Consider the following 19,188-nt stretch of genomic DNA (forward strand, 5'->3'; position numbering starts at 1 on the left):
AATCACATACAAGAAACATACTCTTGTGAGCTATTAATGCCCCACTAAAGAAATCAGCCATAAACCAATCAGTTAACAGCAGCCGAGTTAATGCAGGCAGAACTCAAAATTGGCTGGCCACTGTAATTTGTCATCACAGACTCTATTTCTGACCTGCATATTACCCCCTTTATATTTAAATATGGTTCTGGATTCAGTACTGGCAGAAAGCTATTGGAACCTTATTTCTAAAGAGGCTTTTCCCCCTTCCTGATCCCCCTTTGAACCAAAGCATGCCAGCTCCTTTCAATTCTCAAAGGTCCTGAGCCATACTAATTCTGGGCTTTCTGGGCCATTCTTCAAAGACTTCCATTGCTATTGTTTGAATAAAAATAATCTCCTAAACATGTATATGTATAATGTTTATGAAAATGACTTTTGCATTTGCATTCAAAAAGTTCTTTTTTATTATTGTGCAACATGACCTATAATTCATTTGTTTCTGCCCGCTGGTACCATTGCAAAGGTTTCCTTACTAATCGTCCTGCCATCTTGGAGGGCTGTCACAGTGAACTTTCTATGATGCATACCTGATTGTGACACTCCCTTGCTTAAGCTTTCAGGGATCGTTCACTGAGAAATAGAGCTCATACAATAAAAGACTCCTGGTGGCATGGCACTTCTAGATATCCGGTTACTGCCGCTGATTGTGCTGGCTTTGCCTCATGCCCCTCCCTATGGTGCACTAACACTTTGGCCACACCTGCTGTTTCCTAAACACACCACCTCTTTAATTAATTTTTTTTTTTTTTTTGAGACAAGATCTGGCTCTGTTGCCCAGCCTAGAGTGCAGTGGTGCGATCTTGGCTCATTGCAAACTGCCTCCCAGGCTTAAGCCATCCTCCCACCTCAGCCTCCTGAGTAGCTGGGACTACAGGCACATGCCACCACACCTGGCTAATTTCTGGGTTTTTGTAGAGATGAGATTTTGCCATGTCACCAGGCTGGTCTTGGATTCGTGAGCTCAAGCAATCCACCTGCCTTGGCCTCCCAAAGTGCTGAGATTACAGACATGAGCCATTGTGCCCAGCCAGCATACCATCTCTTCATGCCTCCATTCCTTTGCTCATGCTTTCCCTCATGCTCATGCTTTCCCATTTGGGAATGCCCATTTCCTTCAACTACCTAATGTCTTAATCTGTTCGAGCTGCTTTTATGAACTACTACAGACTGAGTGGCTTACAAACAACGTAAGTTATTTCTCACAGTTCTGGAGGCTGGGAAGTCCAAGATCAAGGTGTCAGCCAATTTGGTGTCTGGTGAGGACCCAGTTCCTCATCTTTTCACTGCAACCTCACGTGTTGGAAGGGGCAAGAGATCTCTCTGGGTTTTGTTTTGTTTTGTTTTAGATGGAGTCTCGCTCTGTTGCCCAGGCTGGAGTGCAGTGGCACAATCTTGGCTTACTGCAAGCTCTGCCCCTTGGGTTCAAGCAATTCTCCTGTCTCAGCATCCTGAGTAGCTGTGACTACCAGTGCCCGCCATCATGCCCAGCTAATTTTTTATTTTTAGTAGAGATGAGGTTTCACCCTGTTAGCCAGGATGGTCTCCATCTCCTGACCTTGTGGATCCGCCCGCCTCGGCATCCCAAAGTGCTGGGATTACAGGCGTGAGCCGCTGAACCCGGCCTGGGGTCTCTTTTATAAGGACATTAATCCCATCCATGAGGGCTCCACCCCCATGACCTAATAACTTACCAAAGGTCCCACCTTCTAATAGCATCATATCAGGCTTTAGGATTTAATACGCGAGTCTTGAAGATACCTAAACATTTAGACCATGGCACCTAATAAATACTTCCATCTGTCTAGATCAACTAAACCATTATCTCCTCTGGCTAGCTTTTCCTAATTCTTCCTTTCTTCCACCAGCACTCTCAAGTAGAATTGCCTCCTTCATGTCCCAACTGGTCCTGTAACCAGTTCTTTTTATTTTTATTTTTTAAGTGGGGAGTGAGTTATTATGTAGAGCCATCTCCAACCTTGAGGACACCTTCTAGGCACAGCCCTAAGACAGGATGAGAAAACGAACATGTCACACTGCTGGCTCTCCGCATTAGACTGAAGGTCCTCTGAGGTCAGCTTTGGGTGAAACAGCATGGGATGGCCCGCTGCCTTGACAGCAGCAGGTCTTAGCTTCACATTGGGATCCCCTGAGGAGGTATAAAAGTCACTGATGCCTGGGTCCCATTCCAGAGCACTTCATCAGGCTAGGGCAGACCTGAGTCTCAGGAGTATTTAAACTCTTACCTGCATGATCCTCCTCCCTCTCCCTCTCCCTCTCCCTCTTCCTCTCCCTCTCCCTCTCCCTCTCCCTCTCCCTCTCCCTCTCCCTCTCCCTCTCCCTCCCCCTCCACCTCTCCCTCTCCCTCCCCCTCTCCCTTCCCCTCCCCCTCCCCCTCTCCCTCCCCCTCTCCCTTCCCCTCCCCCTCCCCCCTCCCTTCCCCTCCCCCTCCACCTCTCCCTCCCCCTCCCCCTCCCCCTCTCCCTCTCCCTCTCCCTCTCCCTCTCCCTCTCCGACACCCAGGCTGGAGTGCAGTGGCACAATCGTGGCTCACAGCAGCCTCTAACCCCTGGCCTCAAGCCATTTTCCCCTCAGCCTCCTGAGTAGCTGGGATTCCAGGAGCCACCCGCCGCGCCCGTGCTCCCAGGTGCTTCGAATGTGCGGTGGAGTTTGAGAAGCACCGTTTCAGGTCACTGAGTTGGCTAATGATGGTCCAGCTCGAGGTCACATCACATCATTTCCCATTCTTTCCCCGAGAGTCTAGAAACCAAGAGTCGCATTGTGGACAAGAAGCCTCAGTAAGCTCCAAGTCTCTTTATAGAGAAGGTGACCAGGCATCCAGATTGCATCAACACCAAAACCGCTTGAGACTGAACTCTTTTGTGCCATTTTGCCCCCAAACCCACCCTGTCCTCCCGCCCCTTTCTACAGCTGGGCAAATCTTGGGGCCGGTAGGTGGCGCTGTCTCCTATGGCTTGCAGAAAACTCAACTTCCGGCGGGGCGGTGCTTTTAAAAGGCTTTTTTGAAATCATTAACTTTAATTTTATTATTTTTTCTTATCGAGACAGAGCCTCACCCTGTCACCCAGGCTGGAGTGCAGTGGCGAGATCTCGACTCACTGCAACCTCTGCCTCCTGGGCTCAAGCGATTCTCCTGCCTCAGTCTCCCGAATAGCTGGGATTACAGGTGCGCACCACCATGCCCGACTAATTCTGTATTTTCAGCAGAGATGGGGTTTTGCCATGTTGGCCAAGCTGGTCTTGAACCCCTGACCTCACATGATCCGACCGCCTTGGCCTCGCAAAATGCTGGGATTACAGGCGTGAGCCACCTCACCTGGCCTTGAAATCATTAACTTCTAATGCACCATTTCTAAATTTCTTTTTGGACTTTTCCTTGGTCTCTTTATTCCTTGATCTTGTGCTAGGGAAAAATGAATGTTACGCTGTTTGCTCTTGAGATATTTGCATCATTTTTACTGAATCATTAGAGATCATATATTGTCCTCTTTATTGCTCTTATAATAACCATAAGTAATGTTAATGTCATATTAATGGTGCATAAAATTTGGTACAGTTGTTCAGAGAAATCAACGTTTTATTTAGTGGTGATTGTACAAAAAAAAGGAGATAAATCCATTTTCACTGAAAAATTCTTCAGTTAAATAAAAAACGAAATGCCACCCGTGGGAGGTGAGGTGAGCAAGATCTGCCTGGGTTTTCCTTGAAGGTTCTCCGAGAATTCCAGTTTGCCATTAATTGGCAATCCACAGTGCAAAAAGCAAGGTTGGAGATTAGGTTGGGGAGAGCCCTGGAAGACATATGGGGGTGTTCTTCTCAACCTCAGGGCTGTGAAATATGGTGCTGTTGTTCAAAGACAGAAGCCTGGGGCAAACCATGAAAGGCCTCATAATTTCCGCAGGCCTGGTAACATTTTTCCTGAGCCCACAATCATGACATGTGGGCCAATAATTCTTTGCTACTTCCAGATGAGAGAACCAGTTTGAAAATCAACAACTATAATAATATTTAATATATTATGAAGTACTCCCTATATGCCAGGCACAATTCTTGTGCCTCACACATATTAACCCCTTTAATTCTCACGATAATTATGAAGTAGGTACTATTTTTATGCCTGTTCAATATTAGGAGAAATAGAGGCAAGTAACTAGTTTGCAGTCATATAACTAGGAAGTGACACAGCCAGGACTTGAGCCAGGCAGTCCGACTGCATTGCCTACCTCTCTGTCATTTAATGTTAAAATATTAATGTAATGTGGACATCCCTTAAAGAGGAGAGGTGATCATTTTGAGAGTCCACCCATAAGACAGGCCCTCATAGTCTTCCCACATAAAGAACACGTTCAAACAGGCATTCCATCCTCTATGTAAGAGCAGTGCTTTTTTGTAGAATAATTTTTAGTCGGTAGATCAGGTTATGTAAAGTAGAGCCTGCTGCCAAGTGCGGAACACATTTGGCTTTGCAAGTGGTAATTATAGAGCCAGCTCTGGCAGGAACCAGGCCCTTCACTTTCCAGATGAGCACACTGAGGTCCGGAGGGTGGCAGGCAGTTGCACGGTTGCTCAGCTAGTTGATGGCAATGAGGACTGGAACTCAATTCTTCTGATCCTGGGCCCAGATTTCTCATTTTCCTCCACTAGCAATTGAATATGAGGAGCCATATTCTACAAAAGGGTCATCAGCTGCTGCAAACAGGCAAAAGCTGGGTCCTGGGCTGGTGGCTGATGGCTGAGCCATGGCTTCTTGTGTACCCGGTCCTTGAGCAGCTGTTCAGCCTCCATTCCCCACTCCAGCCCCAAACATGACACCCCAAGAAGGGTAGGGGTCCAGAAGCTTGTCCCATCTTTTGAAAGGCTGCTGAACTGCTAGCTAAGCATTGTTTTAAAGGCCACTGGTATACCTAAGACAAGGTAAAGGTGAGAGGCATGATGGTTCACACCTGTAAAAAGCCCAGGATGGTTTTGAATGTGGCCCAACACAAATTCGTAAACTTTCCTAAAACATTGTAAGATTTGGGGGGGAATTTTTTTTAAGCTAATCAGCTATCATTCGTGTTAGTGTATTTTATGTGTGGCCCAAGACTTCTTCTTCCAATGTGGCCCAGGGAAGTTAAAAGAGTGGACACCCCTGGTGTAGATCGTACCTGTTCTGTGTCTCTTCTCCATCTCCTGCCTACTCCCTTATTACTAGCATTTACTCAAGAAGTCTCTAAACATGATTGGTTTAAAATATAGTGTGTGTGTGTTTATGTATATTTGTATTCATTCATTCTACTTTTTACTGAAATAACTGGAAAGGAATCTATGCCCTTTAGGTGATATGAGAAAACATCCAGGAGAAGAAGAACGCACTGTGATTGCTTTGCTCCAGTGAAAAGGAGGCATTTAGAGAAAGAATCCAGGAGAGTTTCCTCCAGGTCTAAGCTCTACTGATAATCTTAAAGAAAATTTTACATAAGCAATGTCCTATGTGAAAAAATAAAAATAAAACAAGCATGGCAAACTTAATTGAAAAGTATCACAACTTTTACTATAATTTCATTAATGGATTTGTTTTAACATAGTTCATGAAAGCTGTAAAATATATATTTCCTCTGGAATATATAATTAAAAAGTATTTTCAGAGTTAACCTTTGAAAAGTTGCCCTCAGAAAGATGTAATAATTAATAAGTATTTTCAGAATTGGTAATTAAGTGCTTGTGTGGGCTTCTTAACAGCTTCAGAGAAATACATTTCTATGACTTACAGCTACATTTGCACATTAAAAGCAACACCACCAAAGGGAAACACCTATCCCTATGTTGAAAATTTCTGTTGAGACTTGTTTGGTACTGTCTCTCAACGTGAAATTCCACCCCCCCCTTACACTTGGCAATGACCACTATTCACATGTTGAACCTAAAAATAAGCCATCAAACAAAAATTACAGAGATCTAATATATGCCAGTTACTATAATAGGCTATTTTCACTAACAGGGAACCCAGTGTGCCCCAGGGCTTGTCATCTGCTTGTCTCCCATGTTCATCCATCATCTAGGTGTCATTTTTGGGTCTGCCCTCAGTAGTCTCGCATTGGCTGTGGCACAGGGATTACTTTTTCCTAACCAGGACCATGGTGGACAGGGAAAGAAAAACTTTGGCAGAGCATTTTCCTAGAAAAAGGAATATAATTTGGTATTTTTAAAATAAAAAGTTAATCATTTTAATTTAATTTTATTTTGAGACAAAGTATCTCTCTGTCATCCATGCTGGAGTGCAGGGGCACCATCTTGGCTCACTGCAACCTTCACCTCCTAGATTCAAGCAACTATCATACCTCAGCCTCCTGAGTGGCTAGGATTACAGGAGCACGCCACCACATCCAGCTAATTTTTGTATTTTTAGTAGAGATGGGTTTTCACCATGTTGGCCAGGCTGGTCTCGAACTCCTGACCTCAGGTGATCCTCCTGCCTTGGCCTCCCAAAGTGCTGGGATTACAAGTGTGAGCCACCACCATGTTCAGCCTAAAAAGTTAATCTTAACATTAAAGAAAATTGTATACATGTGTCATAGGCCTATCAATCTCTACAAAAGAATTTTGTAATACTCTGTCACCAGAGTCACTCATTTCTTGCAGTGTGGCAAATCCTAGCCGTGACTAAAAGCAGAGTAAATTAAGTGCCTTACCTAAACTAAGGGATATAGCGTAGGGTAGTTGTTGTTCTGCCCCTGAACTCTTTTTCTCCCTGCATGTTAAATTACAGGTATGCCTCGGTAAAATATTTCTGACCTGGATTACAAATTGAATTGCCCAATATAAAAAGTCACTTTGGGTGTGGGTAAATCTGAATTGTGAAATAGAAAACTTAAGAATCTGATTTTTAAGTTTTTTGTTTGTTTATTTTTATGGATAAAATAGACGTAACATAGAATTTACCATTTTAACTTTTTTTTTTTTTTTTTTTTTTTTTAAACAGAGACTTCCTCTATTACCCAGGCTGGAGTGCAGTGGCACAATCATGGCTCACTGCAGCCTCGACCTCCGGGGCTCAAGCGATCCTCCCACCTCAGCCTCCTGAGTAGCTAGCTTGCACTACAGGCACATGCCACAATGCTAATTTTTTTTTTTTTTTTTTTAATAGAGACGGGATTTCACCATGTTGCCCAGGCTGGTCTCAAACTCCTGGGCTCAAGCAATCCACACTTCTCCACCTCCCAAAGTGCTGGCATTATAGGTGTGAGCGACCACACCTGGCCCATTTTAACCATTTTTAAGTTTACCATTCAGTGGCATTAAGTACGTTTACCATGTTTTGCAATTATTACTACCATCTATCTCCTGAACTTTTCCATTATCCCAAACTAAGGCCAGGCGTGTTGGCTCACTCCTGTAATCCCACCACTTTAGGAGGCTGAGGCAGGCAGATCACTTGGGGTCAGGAGTTCAAGACCAAACTGAAAGTATTTACACATTAATTTAATTAATACTCTCAATTCTCCTCTCCCTCTAGGGCCTGGTAACCTCTATTCTACTTTATGTCTCCGAATTTTTCATTCTATGTACTTCATCTAAGTGGAATCATACAATATTTTGTCCTTTTCTATATGGCCTATTTCACTTAGCATGTTTTCAAAATTTACCCATGCTGTCGTATAATAGGATTTCTTTCCCTCCCTTCCTCACTTCCTCTCTCCCTCCCTTCCTTCTTTTTTTGAGACAGGGCCTCACTCTGTCTCCCAACCTGGAGTGCAGTGGTGCAATCATGGCTTACGGCAGCCCCAACTTCCCCAGGCTCAGGTGATCCACCTCAGCCTCCCAAGTAGCTGGGACTATAGGCATGCCACCACACCCAGCTAATTTTTGTATTTTTTATAGAGATGGGGTTTCACCATGTTACCCAGGCTGGTCTCAAACCCTGAGCTCAAGCAATCCTCCTGCCTTGGTCTCCCAAAGTGTTGGGATTATAGGCGTGTGAGCCACTGCTCCCAGCTGCATGTCAGAATGTCAGAATTTCATTTCCTTTTTTTTTTTTTTTTTTTTTTTTGAGGCAGCTATGCACTCTGTTGCACAGCTCGCTTTAACCTCCAGCTACAGGCCTCCAACTCGAGGGCTCAAATGATTCTGCCTCCTCAGCCTCCCTATGTTGCTCAGGCTGGTCTTGAACTCCTGGCCTCCAGCAGTTGTCCCGTCCCAGCCTCCCAAAGTTCTAGGATTACACCTATGAGCCACTGCAAAGGCCTTCATTCCTTTTAAAGGCTGATAATAGTCCACTATATGTACCTACTACATCCTATCTTCTGTTCATCTGTTGATGGACACTTGGGTAGTTTCCACCTTTTAGCTATTGTGAATAATGCTGCTATGAACCTTGGTGTACAGGTATCTGTTTGAGTCCCTGCTTTCAATTTTTTGGAGGATATACACAGAACTGGAGTTGTTGGGTCATATGGTAAGTCTATATTTAATTCTTGAACTCATCGTAGTTTAAAACTAACAAAAAGAAACATAAAATTTCTCTAGGTTATCCATGCTCAAACCCCATAGTCAAACCGATCCAAAACCAGCAGCCTCCTTTGGGTCCAGAAGCTTAGCAGTGATCAGACATGGAATGTTCCAGAAGTAGCCCACAAAGGAAACTGTTCCAGTGGCTGTGGGGAAGTTTTGCCTTGAGGTGAGCAATCAGTGCATACTGAATTTAATGAGTAGACAAAAGTTAAAGCATTTGAAGGTTATCTCCACTCTCCAGCTTAATTAAAAAAAGAAGAAGAAGAAGAAGAAGAAGAAGAGGAAGAAGAAGAAGAAGAAGAAGAAGAAGAAGAAGAAGAAGAAGAAGAAGAAGAAGAAGAAGAAGAAGAAGAAAGAAGAAGGAGAAGGAGAAGGAGGAGGAGGAGGAGGAGGAGAAGGAGAAGGAGAAGAAGGAGGAGGAGGAGGAGGAGGAGAAGAAGAAGAAGAAGAAGAAGAAGAAGAAGAAGAAGAAGAAGAAGAAGAAGAAGAAGAAGAAGAAGAGAAGAAGAAGAAGAAGAAAAGAAGAAGAAGAAGAAGAAGAAGAAGAAGAAGAAGAAGAAGAAGAAGAAGAAGAAGAAGAAGCAGCAGCAGCAGCAGCAGCAGCAGCAGCAGCAGCAAGAAAAAAGGCATAAACCAGAAAGCAAAAGCTCAGAGAAAAGGCATCTCCAAACCAGTTTTAAGATATTGGAGACTGGATCACTCAGGATTTAGAGCTTATGGCAGGTCTGGGCAAGTTAGGGGACTCAGGAATCCACCCAGGTGGTATAGGATGGGGGCTGGTAAGAAGGGAACCAGGGGAAGGTTTGATTGCAGAACTTTCCAAGTGCGGTTTAGGTAAGTGGAGGTCTGTGCTGGATCTGAGTCTGAGACAGATCAAACTGATATTTCAACAGCACTGGAGTTGAAAGAAGGAAGGTGACACACAGAGGATCTGCTGCTCCACAGAGCCTAGGCTTAAAGAATGCTAGATAAATGCTAATTTTTATTGTAGTTATTAATGCAATATTTACCCAGTTTCCAGGACTCCACTCCCCTTCCATCTAATCCATCCTACACTCCCCTGACAGACAAATCTTTTAAAATCACCACTTGGCACACAACATCTCATAGCTCAAGCTCTTTCAGGGCACTGACTGACTGATTGATTGACTGAGACAGAGTCTCGCTCTGTCACCCAGGCTGGAGTGGAGTGCAGCGGTGCTATCTTGGCTTACTGCAACCTCTACCTCCTGGGTTCAAGCGATTCTTAGGCCTCAGCCTCCAGAGTAGCTGGGATTACAGGCACCCGCCACCATGCCCAGCTAATTTTTGTATTTTTAAAAGTGACAGGGTTTTACCATGTTTAGCTAGGCTCGTCTTGAACTTTGGCCTCAAGCTATCCACCTGTCTGGGTCTCCCAAAGTGCTGGAATTAGACTTGAGCCAACGTGCTGGCCCCATTATTTATAATCACTGCCTCTCAAACTGGGATAAGAGTAGCTCCAAGGCCACTGACCTGAGAGACAGGTAGCTCTGAGATAAACACAGGACACCTCCTGTAAAATATTTAGGGACAAGCATTTTACATCAAAACAAACATGAGGATATTATAGAATATGTTAACCCAAAATATCAGAGACCAGTCTCATTAAATTTAGAAAGTTTATTTCGCCAAGGTTAAGGATGTGCCAGTGACGGGAAGTCCTGACAATATGTACCCAAGGTGGTTGGGGGTACAGTTTTCTTTTATACGTTTTAGGGAGACATAAGACATCAATGAATATGTGTAAGATGTACATTGGTTCGGTTTTGTAAGGCGGGACAACATGAAGTGGGGGCTTCCAGGTTAGAAGTAGATAAGAGACAAAAGGCTGCATTCTTTTGATCAGCCTTCCACTGAACACACAATTTAGTCTGGCTCAGTGAATCTGCATTTTTACATAAACAGTAGGCCAGAGGGAGCAATCAGGTATTCATTTGTCTCAGGTGAGCCTCAGAGGGATGACTTTGAGTTCTGTCTGTCTTTTGTCCACAAGGAATTTCCTGTGGGTAAATTGTGAGCGAGGTATGTAGCTTCTTAGCTATCTTATTTAGGAATAAAATGGGAGGCAGGTTTGCCTGACCCAGTTCCCAGCTTGACTTTTCTCCTGGCTTAGTGATTTGGGGGCCCTGAGATTTATTTTCTTTTCACAAATACTGTAAAGGAGCTTGCTATGGACTGCTGCATCTTTGCCGCCAGGCACACTATATTGTACTTCAAGAAGTTTACTTCCTCAGGCATTGAGGCACCACCTTGTCAGAGTTTGGGAGGAGGCCGACAAATAAAGGTTAACAGCCAAACTCCTTGAGCTGGGCAGTTAGGACAGTTTTCCACTGGGCCCTCCAAGCCATTCTTCCACCAGGTCCCTGACTTGCAAAGGTGAGACCCCTTTGTTCTTTACCCCTTCCTGCTTCAGTTTTAGCCAAGCCATGCTGCACTTTTGAACAAGGCATCCCAGCTGTCACTTCCTCCAGCAGTTAACCCCTCTGTCCCTCAGTTTCCTCAACTGGATAACAGTAGGGTTGTCAGGAGGATGAAATGAGTTAATATGGGTAAAGGACTTAGAACAGCGCCTGGCTGGCAGTGTGCTCTCTGTACTTGATAGGTATTCTATCTTTATCTTCCCCTACCTGAATGTTGCCTCTTCTCTTGCCTATAAACCACTCCACTCTAAATGCACTTGTAGCGAATCCAAGCCCAAGGTATCCTTTGCTGCACCATCTGAGGAAGACCCCACCCCACTCCTTATTGGCCAGTTCAGATCCAGCTCATATGTAAACTGCAAGATGAAAGCCTGAGCATATGTTTTTGAGTCTATCAGTTTGATCATGGAAACTGACAGATTGTCAGTAAGGACAACGAAATATAGCGGCATATTGGCCAGTCTCAAATCCTTGAAAGGTGCAAATGTTAAAAAGTGAAAAGTTGGCCGGGCGCGGTGGTTCGCGCCTGTAATCTCAGCACTTCAGGAGGCAGACACAGGAGGATTGCTTGAGCCCAGGAGTTCGAGACCTACCTGAGCAACACAGCGAGACCCTCATTTCCACAAAACATGTAAAAATTGTCCGGGTGTGGTGGCGCGCACCTGTAGTCCCAGCTACTCAGGAGGCTAAGGTGGAGGAACCCTTGAGCCCAGGAGGTCCAGGCTGCAGTGAGCGGAGATTGGGCCACTGCACTCCAGCCTGAGTGAGAGCGAGACGCTGAGAAAGAAAAGAAAAGAAAAGAAAAGAAAAGAAAAGAAAAGAAAAGAAAGAGAAAGAAAAGAAAGGAAAGAAAGGAAAGAAAGGAAAGAAAGAAAGAAAGAAAGAAAAGAAAAGAAAAGAAAGAAAGAAAGAAAGAAAGAAAGAAAGAAAGAAAGAAAGAAAGAGAGAGAGAGAAAGAAAGAAAAAGAAAAAGTAACGTAGGTTTTACCTGTGCCTCCACGCCCCACCGTGCCCTCCCTTGCCCATCCAGAAGTCGCTTTGCGGTTCCACGCGCGGGCGTCTACGTCCCACCTCAGGCCGCCGGAGGCGGATGATGGGAGGATGAGGTGGGCCCGGCACGACATGACCCCGGTACCTGCTCTCCCTTTCAGAGTCTAGCAACCGCCTTTGGCCCAGGTAATCTCAGCTCGCTTAATGCTGCGTGCCCCGCCGCTTTCCCGTGGCGACGGGCGGCGAAGCAACGGCAGCGGGCTCTACTCAGTGGTTTCGAGCCCCCCATGCCCCAAGTGAGTCGCAAGCGACTTCCACCTGGGCCCGTAGGGCCTCCGCGTCCCGGGCCGGTCCCCGCACAGGGCGGAGCCGACCCGGCCCGGAGCTCGCCCCGCCCCGCCCCGCCTCTCAGTAAGCTGACCGTGTGGCGGCCGGGAGGGGGCCTGGCAGGGGAGAGAAGGGGAGGAGAAAGGAGAGGAGGAAAGTGGAGCCTGGCGGGACGGAGGGAGGAAGGGAAGGGGCGGAGGCGAGGGGCAGAGTGTGCCGGCGCGCGGGGGAGCCTCGGCGCGGGGCGCGTCTCGGAGCCCAAGTCGCGGCCCCCGAGCTGAGCCAGCCCCTGCCCTGCCCGGAGCCGCCCGCCGGGGCCGTCCCGAGCGGCGACACCCTAGGCGTCCCGGCCCGCCAGCCAGGGCAGCCGCCGTCCCGGGACTCGGCCGTGAGCGCTGCGGAACAGATGGTGGCGGCGGGGCGCGGGCCAGCGCGGGCGCTGTGAGCCGTAGCTGCGCACGGGGCATGTGGCGGCGGCCCCCGGCCCTCGGCCCCCGCGCTCCGGCCCCCGCCCGGGTCCCGGCCGCCGGCCCCAGCGGAGTGCAGCGACCGCGCCGCCGCTGAGGGAGGCGCCCCACCATGCCGCGGGCCCCGGCGCCGCTGTACGCTTGCCTCCTGGGGCTCTGCGCGCTCCTGCCCGGGCTTGCAGGTAAGCCGCGCCGCCCACGGCGCCCAGAGAAACTTTGTCGCGCACACAGCCGCGGGCAGGCGTCTCAGAGGGGCGGGGAGCGCAGGCAGTGCCTGAGGGCAGAGGGCGCCTTCAGGGCACTCCCTGGTGGATGGACCAGTCGCCAGGGGACAGCCCCGCGGGGCCGTCGTGAATCTCCTCTCCCCTCCCGGGCTGAGGAGGAGCTTCCCTTCCTGTGTAAACAGCCTGGCCCGCCTGCTGACCTAGCCCGCCAGCCCCGTGCCTAGGGCACGGGGAGGACCATCGCCGGCCCTGCCTTGGGGCCCGGGCTCTCCGTTGGCGGGCACAAAGCGGTCCTTGTGGCCGGCCGGGAGCGGGCGGGCTGCTGGGGGGGATGCCGCCGGTGTCCTGTTCCCGGGGAAGCAAGGGAGTCTCGAAACCCCAGCCAAAGCCCAAGGCCACCTCCACTCCTGAGGGCTCGCCTCCTGGGACTGCGGGTGCACAGGGCCCACCGCGAATCCTGGAGTTCTCTGCGCCTAGGCTAGCCGCCTTCATTTGAAGATGCAGACCCACTTCCCCACCCCACCCCGCCTGCTTCCGCCTCGCCTAGGCCACCGCAAACCCGAGGGGGCACCCGCGTCCCAAACCACAGCCCCACCTGGGACTTCCCTATTAGATTCCTTCTGCCCGACTTTATCCCGCGATTTGCACACGCTCGGAGCCTCACACTCCCCTAACTGTGACGGATTCTGGAGTAGAGGACAGGGGCTGCGGAGATTGCCTTAGCCCGACGCTGCCATGGGCTGGCGGCGGTGCGAGGATCCCTCGGTTACCTGCTCTTAAGTTTTCAGGGTTGGGAGATGACTGGACGTGGCAGTTCGGAGGCCCTCGAGGAAGGATGCACTTGTTTGGGATGCGGACTTTCTCCCTTCCTTTAGGAACTAATAGTGCTCTATTCACTTTGGAGCCGGAGATACTTGATTGCTCTTGTGAGCCAAGTGGTTGCCTGGCTGCCCAAGGGGAGGACTGTTCCCCCCCCCCCCCCCCGCCCGCCCCGCCTGGTGTCTCATTTACATGAAGGCAGTGGAGGTTTAGGTTTAAGAGCGGAGGAGGGGTCTGAGCAAACAACAACTTCGTTCAGACCCTAATTCAAACTTAATACTGTAGCAAGGTTTTTGTTTTTTGTTTTAAATGGGAAAATAATCACTCCAGAGCTCGGAGAGTAGATGAGTGGATTCCAGACACCCATCCGGCCGCCAGTGCCCATCACGGATAGTTTCATGGGTCCCTCGGGAAAGCGAGCAGAAGGAAGCTGTAGTCCACATCACACAGGAATGTATTGTTGTGAACGCTCCCCTGCCCCACAAGGACTTTCCTTGAGTTTGAAATTAGGCACTTTTTCTTTTTTGGTGGGAACATTTTCTTTTAATACTTTTAATAATGTTAGTAGTTTTTAATTTTGGCAAAATAAGAAAATCTGGCAACCCTATGTTAAGCTCCCCTTCTCATTTTCTGTTTGTTTCTTTTGTTTTGTTTTTAAATCTTAGTTTTCTTTGAAATCCAAAAGTTTGGAAACTGCCAAAGGAGATGGCTTCTAAGTTCCTCTCCAGCTTGACATTCTGTAATTCTGACAAACAGAATTATAATAATAATTTCCAGTTGCAAATAATTTTTTTTTTTTTTTTGAGTCAGAGTTTCAGTCTTGTAGCCCAGGCTGGAGTGCAGTGGTGCCATCTCGGCTCACTGCAACCTGCACCTCCCAGGTTCAAGCGATTCTCCTGGCTTAGCCTCCCAAGTAGCAAGGATTACAGGTGCCGCCACCGTGCCAGGCTAATTTTTGTAATTTTAGTAGAGACGGGGTTTCACCATGTTGGCTGGGCTGGTCTTGAACTTCTGACTTCAGGTGATCTAACCGCATCGGCCTCCCAAAGTGCTTGAATTACAGGCTTGAGCCACCGTCCCTGGCTGCAAATAATTTCTAAAAATACATTATTTTCCACTTGCATCGTGCTTTCTGTTTTTCAAAGTTCACGTACATCTTCATGGTGATGTCCATTTTCTCATATGGGCTCAGGAAGGAAGTGACTTGCCCTTCCCCTCTACTTGGGTCAGGAGTGGCGGACCAGGGACCATGGCTTTTGGTCCAGTGCCCTCTGTCCTACCTGACTCAGCTTAGGGAAGAGAAAAGCACTGAGCACGGTGGTTCATTTGCAACTCTTTTGGGGTCCTGTTTTCCCATTGCCCATCTTTTTTTTTTTTTTTTTGAGACAGAGTCTCGCTCTTGTTGCCCAGGCTGGTGTGCAGTGGCATGATTTCAGCTCACCACAACCTCGCCTCTCAGGTTCAAGCGATTGTCCTGCCCAAGCTTCCTGAGTAGCTGGGATTACAGGCATGCACCACCACACCTGGCTGATTTTGTATTTTTAGTAAAGACGGGGTTTCACCATGTTGTTCAGGCTGGTCTCCAACTCCCAACCTCAGGTGATCCGCCCACCTCGGCCTCCCAAAATGCTAGGATTACAGGCGTGAGCCACCACACCCAGCCTCTGCCCATCTCTTTGACTACAGGTTTTGGTGATGGTGCTGGTGGTGGTGGAGCAAGCCATGGCACTGGCCTCCAGAACTTGCTGCCTACCTCTTAGGGCTCTGAAGCTTCTCAGGATTAGCAGAGGTTGACTCACATCTGTGTGATTTCTCCTAGTTTCTCAGTGTTGCTGAATTAACTTCAACATTCTCTCTCTCTCTTTTTTTTTTCTTCCCTTCCCTTCTTTTTTTTCTTGCAGCACTACAGGTACTTTATTCAGGGTGTGTTTCTGTATTGCTACTAGGAACATTACTATTTGAAAGAAAAAAACGTAGTTACTTAGAGAAAAGAAAGAGATGACCCTCAGGGCCATGCTTGCCTGGCTGTTCCTGGACCATTGGTTGAATGGCTCTCTCTGCTGCTCTAACCTCTCTTTCATCTCGGTATGGATTTCCAGCCGGAAACCTTAGGTTTCAGGGGCTCATTTCCAACAAGTCCCTGGCCGACTGACAACCCCCTCCCGTCCCAACCAAGGGCTATCTCCTGTTCTCTTTATTATCTTACGGCCAAGAGCCTTCAGACAGAATCCTAGGACATGGTCTTCCCCCAAAACCAGGGGTCTCACTGAGGTGAGGCTTTTCCATGCTGCCTTTGCTAAGAGAGAAAGAGGAATACCATCTTATAAAGAGGATCCTGCAACACCACTGGAATTATGTGTGCTATCACATTCATTTCTTTTTAAAAAAGCAATCAAATGTTCTTCTGGTGAATGCTCTGCCCATCCTAAGACAGCCCTTTGTTTTATTTAGTGGACTCATGTTGGCAGCACCCTTCCTCTACCCCCCACCCCCTACCACATTTCCTGTGGTCTGTGATGGGGTTGTTGGAATTTGGCTGGGTCTGCAGCTCTCTGTAGGTAACCAGACACAGGTTTAGAGCTGACAGGACAATGAAATACAAACAGTGGGTTTGGTCTGTAGACTGCTGTTTATCCTATGGATTTACATTTTAACTCCATCATCCTTGAGTTGGGGGAGCTTTTTATAAAGGGGATTGAGGCAGAAGAGGGCAGGGTCTAATTAGCTCTAATTAGTATTCCCCGCCTGCTTGTTCTTCATGCTTATTTAGCTACTGAGGCAATGGGGAATTAAAATGTCTAAGTAGTTTGGCAAAAGGCCTTTTGTGCCTGCGTGCCCTGGTAACTACTTTTTCTTCTTCAGCCTGGCTACGGAAATATTCTGAGATGCTTTAACGATATCAGTAATGTGGGACAATTACACACTACTTAAATAATAGGGCCCCTTTCACATGGCAGTGTGCAGCTGGGTTAATGGGATAGGGTCTCTTTTCACAGGTATTTCCAGTTGGCTGGAGCTGAGGGCCTTGGAGAACTGACTGCCGTGGTTTGTTTTCCTTCTTTCCGGTTCGAATGGGATTAATGGCCTCTATAAATGTAAAGGAATGCTTTATTTAGAGGCGCCCATTTGTTTCTGAAGCTTCTTGCTTCCGTTGAATGCAGGGTTTGCTTCCCGGGCCTCATGGTGAAAAGTTTGCTTCAAGACAGGCTTGACTCATCCCCTAAGGCTGATGCTTTGAAGGTACTGCAGGGTACCCTGCGCTCTCTTTATAGGATTCCCTCCCCAACTCCAGCCAGACATTTTCAGAGCTGGTTGTCTCTTGAAGAGCTGAGACCTACTTCTGCAACTTGTTCCCTTTAGTTATTCTCAACTCTTACTCAGCGAGATCCAACTCAAGTCAGATCATGTCTCTCTGCTTAAAACCTTCAAATGATTTCCCAGAGTCCTGCCAGGTTCCACGAACTCTCCACTGACTTCCCTGACTTTCCTTCACCACTTTCCCTTCAAGTCCTTTGCTCTAGCAGCATGGGCCTCCCACTGTCCCTCCAGCGTGCCAGTCATGCCTCCATGGCAGCCCTTCTTCCTGCCTGTAATACTCTCCTGCAAGAAGATATCTGTATGACTGGCTTCCTCCACCCTGCAACCCTTTTCTTATCGTCTCTTGCTCAGCCAAGGTTTCCCTGGCTGCTCCCAGCTAAAGCTGCAACCTCCTCCCTATATCCCGCGTTCTTTTTAATCTGCTTTCCTTCTTTAATTTTTGTCCTTAGCACTCATCACCATCTAATATAACTACATATCTTGTTCACTATTTCCCCTAAGTAGAATTCTCCCCCAGCCAGGATGTGAGCTCTGTGAATAAGGGAGTCTTTTTGGGTTTATTCACCTCTGTATCCTCCATGCCTGGAACAGCACCAGGCACATATTTGTTGATTGAAGAATGGATGAACCTGAGTCTTGGTAATTGGGAGGTGAAGAGGGCAATGTATCCCGTCCTCAACTCCCTGTTGCCTTCTACAGCTAGCTTTGAAGTCAGGGACTATGCATGTGGCTTGCTAGGAAGAAACATCCTGGGAGAAAGAAATTCTGTTGGAATGTGTCAGGATTTTTTTTTTTTTTTTTTTTTTTTTTAAATGGAGTCTCACTCTGTTGCCCAGGCTGGAGCGCAGTGGTGTAATCTCCGGTCACCGCAACCTCTGCCTCCCAGGTTCAAGCGATTCTCCTACATCAGCCTCCTGAGTAGCTGGGAGGCAGAGGTTGCAGTGAATCAAGATCACACCACTGTACTCCAGCCTAGGCAACAGAGTGAGACTCCATCTCAAAATAAAATGAAAAAGAAAAGAAAAAGTACATATGTAAAGGTTTTTTTTTTTTTTTAAATTGAGACAGAGTCTCTCTCTGTCTCCCAGGCTAGAGTACAGTGGTGTGATCTCAGCTCACTGCAACCTCGGCCTCCAATGTTCAAGCGATCCTCCTGCCTCAGCCTTCCAAGTAGCTGGGATTACAGGCATGTGCCACCATGCCTGGCTAATTTTTTGTATTTTTAGTAAAGATGGGGTTTCACTATGTAGGCCAGGCTAGTCTTGAACTCCTGACCTCAGGTGATCTGCTTGCCTCAGCCTCCCAAAGTGTTGGGATTACAGGCATGAGCCACTGTGCCAGGTGTCTCTTTTATTCATTCATTAATTTATTTTTTAAAAGACAGAATCTCGCTCTGTCACCCAGGCTGGAGTGCGTTGACGTGATCATGGCCCACTGCAGCTTGAACTCCTGGGCGCAATTGCTCCTCCCACCTGGGCCTTGCAAAGTGTTGGGATTACAGAAGTAAGCCAGTGTGCCCAGCCCTTAAAAAAGCCTTCTAAGAATTGAGAAATCCAGAAAAATTGAGAAGATAGTGATAAGAGTTCCCATCTACCTCACACCCAGTTTTGCCTATTATTAACATCTTACATTAGTATGGTACCTTTATTATAATTAATGAATCATATTGATATGTTATTATTAACTAAAGTCCATCACTTTAGATTTCTTTAGTGTTTACCTAAGTCCTTTTTCTGTTCTAGGATCCCATCCAAGATACCACAGTACATTGAGTTGTCATATCACCTTGGGTTCCTATGGCTGTAACAGTTTCTCAGTCTTTTCCTTGTTTTTTATGACCTTGACAGTTTTAAGAAGTACTGGTCAGATATTTTGTAGATCATCCCCTTCTTGGGATTTGGCTGATGTTTTTCCCATGATTAGACAGAGTTAGGTGGTTTTGGAAGAAGAACATAGAGGTAATCAATTGCCTTAAAAAAAAAAAAAACCTTTTGGTAGGTAATATAGTCCCATAATTTTTAAAAGTATAACTCATTAAGTGAGAAGCCTGTC

General features: G+C 47.2%; 1 protein-coding gene across 1 annotated transcript in view; it reads left to right on the forward strand.

Moving 5' to 3' along the window:
* Positions 1-12,508: 12,508 nt before the first annotated feature.
* Positions 12,509-19,188, forward strand: part of LOC105470255 (integrin subunit beta 5) — a 122,894-nt gene continuing 116,214 nt past the window's right edge. The window contains exon 1 of the mRNA XM_011722054.2: positions 12,509-12,957. Coding sequence (XP_011720356.1) covers positions 12,888-12,957 — 70 coding nt within the window. The 5' untranslated portion in view covers positions 12,509-12,887. The remainder of the gene's footprint in view (positions 12,958-19,188) is intronic.

Source organism: Macaca nemestrina, chromosome 2, assembly GCF_043159975.1.
Source record: "Macaca nemestrina isolate mMacNem1 chromosome 2, mMacNem.hap1, whole genome shotgun sequence".
Lineage (NCBI taxonomy): Eukaryota > Metazoa > Chordata > Mammalia > Primates > Cercopithecidae > Macaca > Macaca nemestrina.